The 12,285-nt window shown below is 38.8% G+C and overlaps 1 protein-coding gene across 2 annotated transcripts in view; it reads left to right on the plus strand.

Moving 5' to 3' along the window:
* The window catches only part of kif4 (kinesin family member 4), a 71,592-nt gene that overhangs the window by 33,529 nt on the left and 25,778 nt on the right, over positions 1-12,285 (plus strand). The window contains exons 15-20 of one of the 2 annotated variants that reach the window (XM_043704770.1): positions 182-367; positions 530-633; positions 2,644-2,788; positions 3,388-3,498; positions 9,781-9,864; positions 11,846-11,956. In XM_043704770.1, coding sequence (XP_043560705.1) covers positions 182-367; positions 530-633; positions 2,644-2,788; positions 3,388-3,498; positions 9,781-9,864; positions 11,846-11,956 — 741 coding nt within the window. The remainder of the gene's footprint in view (positions 1-181; positions 368-529; positions 634-2,643; positions 2,789-3,387; positions 3,499-9,780; positions 9,865-11,845; positions 11,957-12,285) is intronic. The other variant, XM_043704771.1, reaches the window with a different exon arrangement.

Raw genomic sequence — 12,285 nt, forward strand, 5'->3', positions numbered from 1 at the left:
TATTTTTGTGCTATTTGTAGATTTCCATGCTAATTCTCATAGGTAGAATTACAATGCTGTTTCTATCTTGATTTCTATAACTTAATTGATTCAAAAAGCAAGGCATTGTCAACTAAAGTTGCTACACTTTAGATGAATAAACCTGCAGCAATCCAGTCAATAACTTGAGGCCTTTGTTCAGCAGGAGAATTCCAGCTTAAAGGAAAAGAGGGATTCTGATCCTTTCACAGCCTGCCATGCACTAAGGCATGCACAGATGTCCAAAGAGTTGATGGAATTGAATAAAGTGTTGGCACTTAAAGAGGAACTGGCTAGAAAAATGTCACAGGGTGATTGTGAAATGGAGCCTGTGCACACTCTGTACCAGGTCAGGAAGAATATAAAATATAATGGTTAATATTTTCATTAAAATATTGAGAAACCTTCTTCAATTGTTATAGTTTTATTATACTTTTCTGGGAAGGAGGCTTTGTATTTGTCAGTTTTCTTGTAACTAAACTTTCACTAAAGTATTCATGGTTCCATTCAGGTAAATATCAAGTCACTTGAGGATCAAGTTTCTGCTCTACAGAAAGAAAAGGAAGAACTAGTGCTAGCATTACACGGTGCGAAAAAAGACATCAATGCAACCAAGTAGGTTAACTCTCTCCTGTTTTTTAGTTCACTAAAAAAGACTAAATGTTGTGCTTATACTTAAACTTGAAACTGAATCTGTCTGTTTTAATATCAATTTGCATTAGTGTGTAGATTATCGCAAACAATGGAACAGCAAGAAAATTTGATCATGGGATGCTACATTCACCCTGCTTTCCTGTATGTTTCCAACCTAGACAATAAAAGAATATATGGCATTAAACGGAAATCTGAGGTTTGGATGTTAATGCATGTGCTTTGAAAAAGTCTATTTACAGACAATGGCACAAATGCCAGTTTGGTTTTCTGGTCGATAAGCAGTTTGAGTTTTGTTGAAATACTCTGCAATAGTTTGTGGAACTAGACATTAAAGCTGTTTTAGATTAGGTGCATTTAACTTATCTCTTATACAGTGTTTCCCTGGGAAATGGTGATCATGTTATCATGCAATCTCTTCCAAACTTGGGATTATATACATGAGATTAGTCCAAACAAATCTGCTTAGTAAGTTATGAAGGTACAGCATGTGAAGGTTGAGGAAGTGGACCAAGTCTGACTCCTCAATTCTTAGGTATTCTTGATGCTGCTCCAGACATGGCCTCCTGTACTCTTCTTTGAGGGTTGATATTTTTCCCCCAGCCTTATTGTAATGGTTGAGTGGGGGCTGTCAGGCCATAAGGTTGCAGATTTTGTGGAATATAACTTCTGTTGGCCTACTGCACCTCCCAGATGCCCAGTTTTGAGTTGCTAGGTCTATTCAACATCTGTCCCATTTAGCACAGTAATAGTACCACACCACCAGTGGAGAGTGTTCTCATTGTGAAGATGGGTCTATGCACAAGGACTCTTACTGTCATGGTCAAATGCATCTGCAGCCAACAGATCGGTAAGGATGAGGTTAAGTATGTTTTTCCCTCTTGTTGGTTCCCTCCCCACGTGCTGCATTCCAGTCTGGCAGCTATATCCTTTAGGACGCAACCAGCTGTTGAGCCGTTCTTAATGGATAAATCTTTGCCAAGAAGGCACAAATGCCTTATTCCCTTTTTGAAAAGTGATAAGTAAGGTCTGTGCCAAACTATGGCATTTATGGTAATGCAGCACCTGCTTTTCATGCATTGAAACTTGCGTTTTGGTTTTATGTGCTGTAATCTCTGGAGTGGAATTTGAACCTGTCATTCTCTTTGGGAAGCAGTGCTTCATAATTCATAACATTAATGTTGGTGACAATATCTCTAGTATTGCAAGAGACCCATACAGTCTATAAGCATAATTGTCAACATGGGTACACTATACCTTGACATAAACTAAAAATAGAGTAATAAGTGAATCTTTTGCATAATTTGACTAGCTTCATGATGAGCATGCTTCTCATGCTTGAAATATTTTGCATGTGCATAGAGAATCCAGCTGTATCTTGAGGTGACTGCTTTGCTTTGTTTTGAAAAATACCTCCTATGCTATTCATAAGTATCCATGCCACTGCCATTTTAAATACAGCATCTTGCTCTTGCACTCATTTCTAACCTAGGCTTGTCTACTGAATTGTTCCAGTGAAGGTCAGCAAATTCAATAAGCACTCTAATTTTCCTTTCAAATAACACAACAGATGGCAATAGCAGCATGTTTGAAATCGAACAAAAGTTGAAATTACTGGAGAAACTCCACAGGTATGGCAGCAACTGTGGAGAGGAAGCAGAGGTGACACTTGAGTCCAATGACCCTTCTTCAGAACTTATTTTAATTTTCTAGTTGTGCACCTTTTTTAATATCTTAACCTTCTGGACTTGGTTCATTAATCTCAGACTGCAAACACTGTCCTCCATTTTGTTACCTGCTACATTGAGCTGCAATTCCCCTTGCGATAGCCCTTTAGGCAAGTATAGTTTGACATCAAAATTGCTTGTTTGGGTTATAAGAGGAACAGTTTGACTTTTGGTTTGGATGGAGCAAATGACATGACATTCTTAATCAAGTGACTGACTTAAGTGAAGGGTTAAAATTTGTTTGCAGAGTTAGTGAACGCCGACGGAAGCGTCTCCAGGAGTTGGAGGCTGAATTAACAAATCTCAAAAAGAAGTTGATGGAACAATCAAAAATGCTGAAATTCAAGGAGAAGACTGAGGGAACAGTTGATAAGTTGAATCAAGAGATTCAGGTACAGCATGCATGAGTTATATATAGTTACACTGAAAATAAAACACCTTTAAATTTTTATTTGCCTTAAACAATTTTTAGCTTGTTTAACTGAGTTTTAATTTGGCTATTTAATTTTGCATTTCTACCTCTGATTTCAACAGTGCTTTTTTTAAAAAATAGCATAATTTTTCCTAAAGCTAATTTTCAAATACAGGCAATAGTTTGGAGTACTGCCTAACCAAAATGGCTTTGCATCCTTTACATAAACTAAAATATTTGTTGTGGCACACGTTCGATGTTCTTCAGATTCTCTTCTTTTTTTTTTCCCTAGTTTGAGATGGGAATAAAGTTGATTTTCTTTTCTGTACAGCCAGTGCCCCAAGCCATGTCTAAACCTTCAATTTCAGTGCTGATCAAGGACTGAACAACTGATATATAATCTGACCTATTCTACAATGCTCATTTACTAATGCGGGATACTTGTGCTAAGTTTCTGGATTTCAGCCAATTTTTTTTATCTGAATCTCATCCAATCTAATTGGACCTTGCATATATTCTTCCAAGATTTGGTTGTGTTTTTTCCAAAGGTACCTAGACTGGCCTCTTTTTCTCTTGTAGGCACTAAAGTATCAGCGAGTTCAGCTGATGCGACAAATGAGAGAGGAAGCTGAAAAGTCTCGTAAATGGAAAGCAGAAAAAGACAAGGAGGTCCTGCAACTTAAGGAGAAAGTAAGACCTTTTGCTTGTGATACTTTTTAAATTTGGTTAAGTTGAACACTTGGGATTTACCAACTGAAATTTACTTTAAAACGTTTGATCTGCTTTGGCTGCAATAACTGTACGCAGTCAAAAACTAGTATATAAGCAGGAGTGAGCAAATTCACTTTACTTTAATATTATGGCTGGTCCAATCCTTGGCCTCAACTCTTTCTGTCCACTCCCCATAATCCCTTAACTAATTAAAATATGTCTATCTCCTTTTTAAATTTATTCAGTGTCCCAGCATCCACTGCATACCACAATAGTGAATTCCACAAATTCCGATCTTAATGAGATAAACCATTCTTCTCTAAATCTACTACCACTTAACTTTAACATGAAGCTAAACTATGACCTTTCATTCCAGACTGCCCCTTAAGGGGAAACATCTGTCTTACATCTACTTTTTGTCAATCTCTTTTTGCAACTCTTATTTCTCCCCAAATATAACTTGTCATCTTCTAAACTGGGTAGTTTTTGGCCTAGAATTGTGTCTCATAAGACAAGCGCCTCCTTTCTGGAAATTGAGTGAATCTTCCCTGAACTAATACAATAGTTTTGGGTCCTTTTTTTTATTTGAGGAACAATAGTGTAGTACTCCAGATGCTGTCTCGCCAATACCTCGTACAATTGCATGAGTGCTTCTCAACTTTTCAATACTCCATTATTTCAGCTATAAATGCCAAAAATCCATATGCACTTTTTTAAAAACCTGTGCCTGCATACTAGTTTTCTGCAACCTGTGTATGAGGATGCCCAGATCTCTCTGCTCAAGCATTTTGAAGTTTTCTCTCTCATTTAAATAGTAAATGCTGTTTTATTATTCCAAGCAGAACTCTAAACCTCATGCTTTTTGTCCACATTAAATTTCATGTAATTTTTTTTAACCGATTCACTTAATCCATCCCTTTCAGTTTATAAATTTCTTTGTTCTTCATAACACTGAAAAAGATGATAGGAAAAATGTTATCTGCCAATTTGGCTATTGTACCTTCTAGTCCTACATCCAAATCAGTTTTTAATAGATTGTAGGTAGTTGGGATCTGAGGACTGAACCTGCCCCACTCGTTACGGCTTGCCATGTCTATCCCAACTCTCCTTTGGAAAGTGGATTGGCTAACCAGCAATCTAATTATTTCTAATGTGATCGTGCCATGTGTATTAACCTTTTTTGTGTAGCACTTGTTTTTTGGAAGTATGTCATCCAGTTTTTATTTCATTTCCAACGAGTGTAATGCATTCGTTTTTCAGTGAGCTATTGTTCTCTATCTTGCTCTTTTAGGTCAAGAGCCTCTTGTTGTGAAATTTTAAAGAACTTCATAGTCATACAGCACAGAACCCAACCTTTTTTTGGCACAAACAAGATGGAACAGACATTTCAATTGGACCTTGGGCCAAGTGCTGGCAAATGGGACAAATCTCCCTCAATCCTTCCTGTTCTTATACCTATCCAGATGCCTTTTAAATGTTATAATTGTATCTGCCTCCATTACTCTTAGGCAGTTTATTCCATATATATGCACCGGCCTCAGGGGTGGGATGATGTCACCCCCTCAAGTGTTTTTGTTAAAAATCTATCCCCTTAAACCTAATGCCCTCTCTGTTTGGACACCCCACCCAGGGAGGACCCTGGCTGTGAAAGAAATCCCAGCCTATTCAGCCTCTCCCTACAACTCAAACCTTCCAGTCCTGGCAACATCCTTTGTAAATCTTTTCTGCACTTTCAGGTTTCACAATATCCTTCCTACAGAAAAGTGACCAGAATTGTACACAGCATTCCTAGGCATGGCCCCAATGTCCTGTAAAGCTGCTATGTTACATGCCAACTCCTATGCTCAATGAAAACTAGCAAGTGCGCCAAATGCCACCTTCATCACCTTGTCTATCTGCGACACCTTGGTTTCAAGGAACTATGCACCTGCATCTGTAGGTCTTTTTGTTTGGCAACTCTCCCCAGGACTTTACCATTTGGGTGTATAAGAACTGCCCTGGTTTGCCTTGCTAAAATGCAAGACCTCCATTTATCTAAATTAAACTCCAGCTTCCATTCCTTGCCCCAGTGGCCCAACTGATCAAGATCACGTTCTAACCTGAAATAATCATCATCATTGTCCGTTATTTAGGTCCTCCTTTTTAAAAAAAAACTTACAAACCATGCTGCCTGTATTAATATCCAAATCATTTATAAAAATGACAAAAAGCAGTGTCTTTTTTCCCCAAAAAACTTGCCCCTCCAAAAAAGCAAGCTGACTCTGACTCTATTCTAGTATTTTCTGCAATGTTGAAAAAGCAAGCTCCTCTGGTATAGCAATAATGTGAAGACTCGTTAACATTAATTTCAGTAGAAGTAGCAGGTGATCCACTGACCTGCTGTACTTTTCCTTCCTTGATTTGTGTGCAAGAGGAAAATCCAATAATCTATCTTGAATATCCTTAGCTGTTTGAATTTTCTCATCTCAAACCCAGGCAGATGGCTAAGGGCCAGGTGAAGCCCTATAGAAGCATTTTGTTTCAAACCTGTTCCCTCAATTTTCTAAAATTTGTAAGGGATATTTGCCCCATTCAAGAATCAATGCAAATACCTTTTGTTTTGTGGTGCACATTTAAAGGCAAACCTATCCATCCTTGGGTAAGGAAACAAATTGGGTGCACAGTATTTGTGATGTGGTGTCATCAAAGCCTTTTTATAATTTGCAATAAAACTTCCTTATTCTCTTGCATTCTAGCCCATTTTGAGGAGAGAAAAACAAGCTCACCACTTCCCTTTTTTTAAACCAGCACACTTTCTGTAATTTGTGAACATTGTACACATTTATAGAATCATAGGGATGTACAGCATGGAAACAGACCCTTCGGTCCAACCCGTCCATGCTGACCAGATATCCCAACCCAATCTAGTCCCACCTTTCAGCACCTGGCCCATATCCCTCCAAACCCTTCCTATTCATATACCCATCGAAATGCCTCTTAAATGTTGCAATTGTACCAGCCTCCACCACATCCTCTGGCAGCTCATTCCATTTACGTACCACCCTCTGCATGAAAAAGTTTGCCCCTTCGGTCTATCTTATATCTTCCCCTCTCACCCTAAGCCTATGCTCTCCAGTTCTGGACTCTCCGGCCCCAGGGAAAAGACTTTGCCTATTTATCCTATCCATGCCCCCCTCAATTTTGTAAACCTCTAGAAGATCACCCCTTAGCCTTCGCTCCAGGGAAAACAGCCCCGGCCTGTTCAACCTCTCCCTGTAGTTCAGATCCTCCAACCCTGGCAACATCCTTGTAAATCTTTTCTGAACCCTTTCAAGTTTCACAACATCTTTCCGATAGGAAGGAGACCAGAATTGCATGCAATATTCCAACAGTAGCCTAACCAAAGTCCTGTACAGCCGCAACATGACCTCCCAACTCCTGTACTCAGTACTCTGACCAATAAAGGAAAGCATACCAACGTCGCCTTCACTATACGGTCTACCTGCGACTCCACTTTCAGTGAGATGTGAACCTGCACTCCAAGGTCTGTTTGTTCAGCAATACTCCCTAGGACCTTTCCATTTAAGTGTATAAGTCCTGCTAAGGTTCGCTTTCCCAAAATGCAGCACCTCACATTTATCTGAATTAAACTCCATCTGCCACTTCTCAGCCCATTGGCCCATCTGGTCCAGATCCTGTTGTAATATGAGGTAACCCTCATCGCTGTCCACTACACCTCCAATTTTGGTGTCATCTGCAAACTTACTAACTGTACCTCTTATGCTCGCATCCAAATCATTTATGTAAATGACAAAAAGTAGAGGACCCAACACCAATCCTTGTGGCACTCCACTGGTCACAGGTCTCTAGTCTGAAAAACAACCCTCCACCACCACCACCACCCTCTGTCTTCTACCTTTGAGCCAATTCTGTATCCAAATGGCTAGTTCTCCCTGTATTCCATGAGGTCTAACCTTGCTAATCCATCTCCCATGGGGAACCTTGTCGAACGCCTTACTGAAGTCCATATAGATCACATCTACTGCTCTGCCCTCATCAATCTTCTTTGTTACTTCAATCAAGTTTGTGAGACATGATTTCCCACGCACAAAGCCATGTTGACTATCCCCAATCAGTCCTTGCCTTTCCAAATACATGTACATCCTGTCCCTCAGAATTCTCTCCAACAACTTGCCCACCACCGAGGTCAGGCTCACCGATCTATAGTTCCCTGGCTTGTCTTTACCGCCCTTCTTAAACAGTGGCACCACATTTGCCAACCTCCAGTCTTCCGACTTGTGGCTATCGATGATACAAATATCTCAGCAAGAGGCCCAGCAATCACTTCTCTAGCTTCCTACAGAGTACTCGGGTACACCTGATCAGGTCCTCTAGCATTTATTTTTCTCTTGTTTTTCTTTTATTTAAAAATGTCTTCCATTCTTTGTAACAAAGTGAGGAGCCTTGTAATTCTTCACAATTCACTTGACATATTGTTGCTCACTTGAGCAGTCAGTATGTCTGTCCTCAACTTAATTTCCCATTTTTTTTGTATTAGAATGGAACCAAGTTTATGAACACTCTCTGCTCACCTGACTCATTAGCCAAAATGAGAATCACGTCCTAATAATTGAAGTACTTATAGTTGCAAAATCACATTCTATCAAATGGCACATCCTGTTCAAGTGTTTTTACTTAACCAGTTGTTAAACATCCCAAAATGCTATTTCAATTCCATCCATCATTATTGTATTAAAGCATGTTTTTAATCCTAAATAATTATCTTCTAACAATGCAAATATAAACCTCAGATGTCCTGTTAAATACCCTGTTTGCTACCCCTCAAATATCTTAATAGATTTCTCAACTGTGATGTCCTTTTCATAAACATTCCAATAATATTTTCTAATCACTTGTAAAAAGGCATATGGAGAAATGGGAGCATTCTCAAATTCTAACACTTGTCCACTGGTTCCAGTTTAGTTTCTCCCTGCTTTCTTTCTTACCTTTCTACCTTCCAGTCCAAAGGACTGTTCTGAAAAATCAAAATATTGCTTCCATTATTCCTGCAGGCATTATTTCTGAAATCTTAAGTATGAAGATAATCAAATGAAGGGAATTTACAGTTTTAGTGAAATTAATTTCTCTCTGGTCCTTCTAATTTTTAATTCCTGTCACTCATTTGATTGGCTTCTTCCATTTGAAGATTTCTTTTGGTCCTCTAATGTGACAAAAGACAGACATAACACTTTTTAAAGATATTTTACTATTTCTCCTACCTTTGGCAAAGAAACCTATGTTTATGTTGACTGATCTTTTCTGTTACGAAGATGTGGGTGTACTGTACCTTTAAGAGTTAAAAGCTATCTGAATTACCTGATAGTACCTAGTCTTCTGAATAAGCTGTAATGAACATGTGGTCCAGCTACTGGGATAGCTGGTTGCCCGGAGACAAAAACCAGTTTGAATTAGGCCAATCAGTTTAAATTATACCCAAAAAAATGCCAAACTCCAATCAAGTTTGAATTTAGTATATTGACATTCCTAAAAACCAATGACTCCATCCAATGCTTCGGGGTATAAAACTGGGGAGAATTGAATAGTTGGGAAGAGAACTGCCCAGCCAATGACTTCTGCAGACTGCCTGGAGAATAGCTCTCTAAAGGTAGCTTTGTTGATATGTGACCGGTGAAGCATAATCCCTGAAGAAAATATGACACAGGAAGATCCAAATAGAAGATTTGACAGCTGGCTGGTTTTGAAAAGTTGAATTTTGGTAAATCTTAAACCCGCCCCACCCCCCCCCCATTATTGGACTAGTATTGTAGAAGGTGAAGGTAAAAGATAGACTAGAGGAAGGAGTTGTAAATATGTTGTTATACTTTAAGAAATAAAGTTGTTACTTTTACTTTAACTAGTTCTTGGCATCTCAAATTTTCAGATTACTGCACAGGATAAATCTTGTGTTGCTGGTTAAGTTAAGCAGGAGGGTTTACCCCATGTCGTCATACTACTTCTGTTTAGCAAACTTAAAATGTTGTAACTGTTTTTTATATGTCTTGTAACAAAAGACTTTCTAATCTGTTTATCCTACCTTTTCTATTAATCATTAAAATAATGCATGCTTCATGACAGAGTAAAGAAGCTAATTTTTTAAAAAAAAAAGTACTACACCTACATAGTTTGCTATTTCAGTTTGTTGGTTTGGATGATGAGGGAAATAGAGAATGCTGAAGTTGTCCAATCTGCCATATCCAAGATCAATATGTTTAACTTTTTTAGGACCGAAAAAGACAGTATGAGTTATTGAAATTAGAACGAAACTATAAACAGCAAGCAAATGTATTGAGGCGCAAGACTGAGGAGGTGAGTGTTCTAGCTTTTGTCAAGTCCTTTGTAGTTGAGAAGAGTGAATCCTTCTCTTCTATAATATAGAAACTAAAACATTCATGGTATTTATCTTCTAAATTAATGCTATTAAATTACTTTTTGGTCAGTAACACCAAGTTGGCTGGTGTGGTTTCATCCTGCCTCCAGGGTATGTGTAGTAAGTGTTACATACCTTTTTGAGGCATTTGGAGGATGCTTGAGTTTGTCTTCATACATCCGGTCTTTTAATGGATGGAAGGTCTGTGCTCTGACTGGTATTTGTCCCACGACCTACAGCATTTGGAACAGTTTAGCTGATCACTTTGTTGCCCTGTCAATTGGCCACTGCATTTATCTGTTGAGTATGGAGTGTTGTCAAAAATAAGTAATTTGATTGTAAAGCATTGAGATGTGCAGATGATGAGGCACATTTAAGTTAATTTTCATTCTTCTCTTCCTCTGTTTTATTCAAAGTATGCAAACTTAAAATAAAATGTTTTATGTAGAATGGTTGTCCTCTGATTCCAGTTCATTGTTTCCAAGTCTAGTAAGCTTTAAAATTAAATATCTGAAAATATATTTGGACCTTTTTCTCTCTGACGTTACAAGTTTTCTAAATTGTTGAACGGGAGGAATATGGCCTGTAATAGTGTGAAGTTACATGAAATGTGAGCTTATGATGGCTACCATCTGTGTCTCGATCAAGGCTTCCCAACTTGTGGGTCACTACTCCACAGGCCAGATTTTGGGTTTCGAGCTACATGGTAGCCATTACTGCCCCTGAGCTTGGACTGAGTGCTAACTTCTGTTAGGTGTCTCTAAATTCTTACATTTTCTTTCCCAATGGTGAGCATAACCTACAGTACTTTGAGGTCTGATTCCTGTCTCAATAAAAGCTACCAAAAGGTGAGCTTTTTTTAAACTGTAGCTTAGACCTTTCTATTCCACAGCAATGCTCCTACCCTTCAATATGGATCACAAAGGCTGCAGTCACATTAAAAGTTTGGGATGCACTGATGTAGAGTAAATGCTTTTAGATGCATAACTTTGTGCTCAGCCCACAGTGTAACTCAACTTTAGCCAATTTTTTCATGCAGCTGTACAAAACTCCGGTGCACCTGCACTTGGTGTATTGCATACAGTTCTGGTTGCTGCATTATGGGAAGGATGTGAAAGCGTTAGAAAGGGTGCAGAGGAGATTTACTAGGATGTTGCCTGGTATGGAGGGAGGGTCTTACGAGGAAAGGCTGTGGGACTAGAGGCTGTTTTTGTTGGAAAGAAGGAGGTTGAGGTGACTTAATAGAGACAGACATGATCAGAGGATTAGATGTGGTGGACGGTGAGCCTTTTTTCCTTGAATGGTGATGGCTAGCACAAGGGGACGTAACTTTAAGTTGAGGAGTGATCAATATAGGTCAGAGGTAGTTTCTTACTCTGTAGTAAAGGCATGGGACACCTTGTCTGCAACAGTATTAAACTCGCCAACTTTAAGGGCTTTTAAACTGTCATTGGATAAGCAAATGGATGATGGAATAGTGTAGGTTAGATGCCTTCAGATTGGTTTCACAGGTCGACATAACGAGGGTCAAAGGGCCTGTACTGCACTGTAAAGTTCGATGTAACTGTTGTGTCAAGAATTGGAATCCAGAGATTAAAATCATCTTGTTAAATTCAACATTAACTCGACCCTTGCTGGGTATTCTGTTTGGTGTGCTCTGCACCTTAGTTTAATTTCTAGGCCAAGATGTTCTACTGTTTAGTCGTCTCCTTCAGGAAACAATAGAAGTTACCAGATCAGGGTTCAGAAGTATATAGAACTCAGCAATAAAGAATTGTTTTCTCTGGAATTTGCCAACTTTAGGAAAATTCTGGATTTTGTTAAGGATCTTCAAATCTTGCTCAATGATTCCACTGTAGGTTTTTAAAAAGTTTATTTCAAATAATTTACTGTGGCTTCCTTTTACTTTACTCCTAATAGGCTGCTGCTGCTAACAAGCGTTTGCGTGATGCTCTTCAAAGGCAGAAGGATGCTGCTGAGAAACGCAAGGAATCAAACAGAGGAATGGAAGGGACCGCTGCTAGAGTACAGGTGCAATAATTCGCAGAATTATAATGTTATAAGCAGGAATTGTCTGGATTGAGATTACTTTCTGCTTTTAAAACATGACTAAATTTATCCCCTTTATAAAAATATTGTATGTAAAAAGTACTGATTCCTTGGATGCAGGGGTGGGGGGAAATCCTCATGGAGAAGGTGGAAATGGCGGAGGTTTATATAGTTCATGGGATGAGTATTGACTATTAGGTCTGTATTTATGGCCCATTCCTAATGTTCTTGATGTTAGTGGTGAGCTTTAATGTCGGAATTCTCTTTGTGCTATTATGAAGGGTGTTCTAGGATTTGTGACCCAATATTAA

The sequence above is a fragment of the Chiloscyllium plagiosum genome, chromosome 15, assembly GCF_004010195.1.
Source record: "Chiloscyllium plagiosum isolate BGI_BamShark_2017 chromosome 15, ASM401019v2, whole genome shotgun sequence".
Lineage (NCBI taxonomy): Eukaryota > Metazoa > Chordata > Chondrichthyes > Orectolobiformes > Hemiscylliidae > Chiloscyllium > Chiloscyllium plagiosum.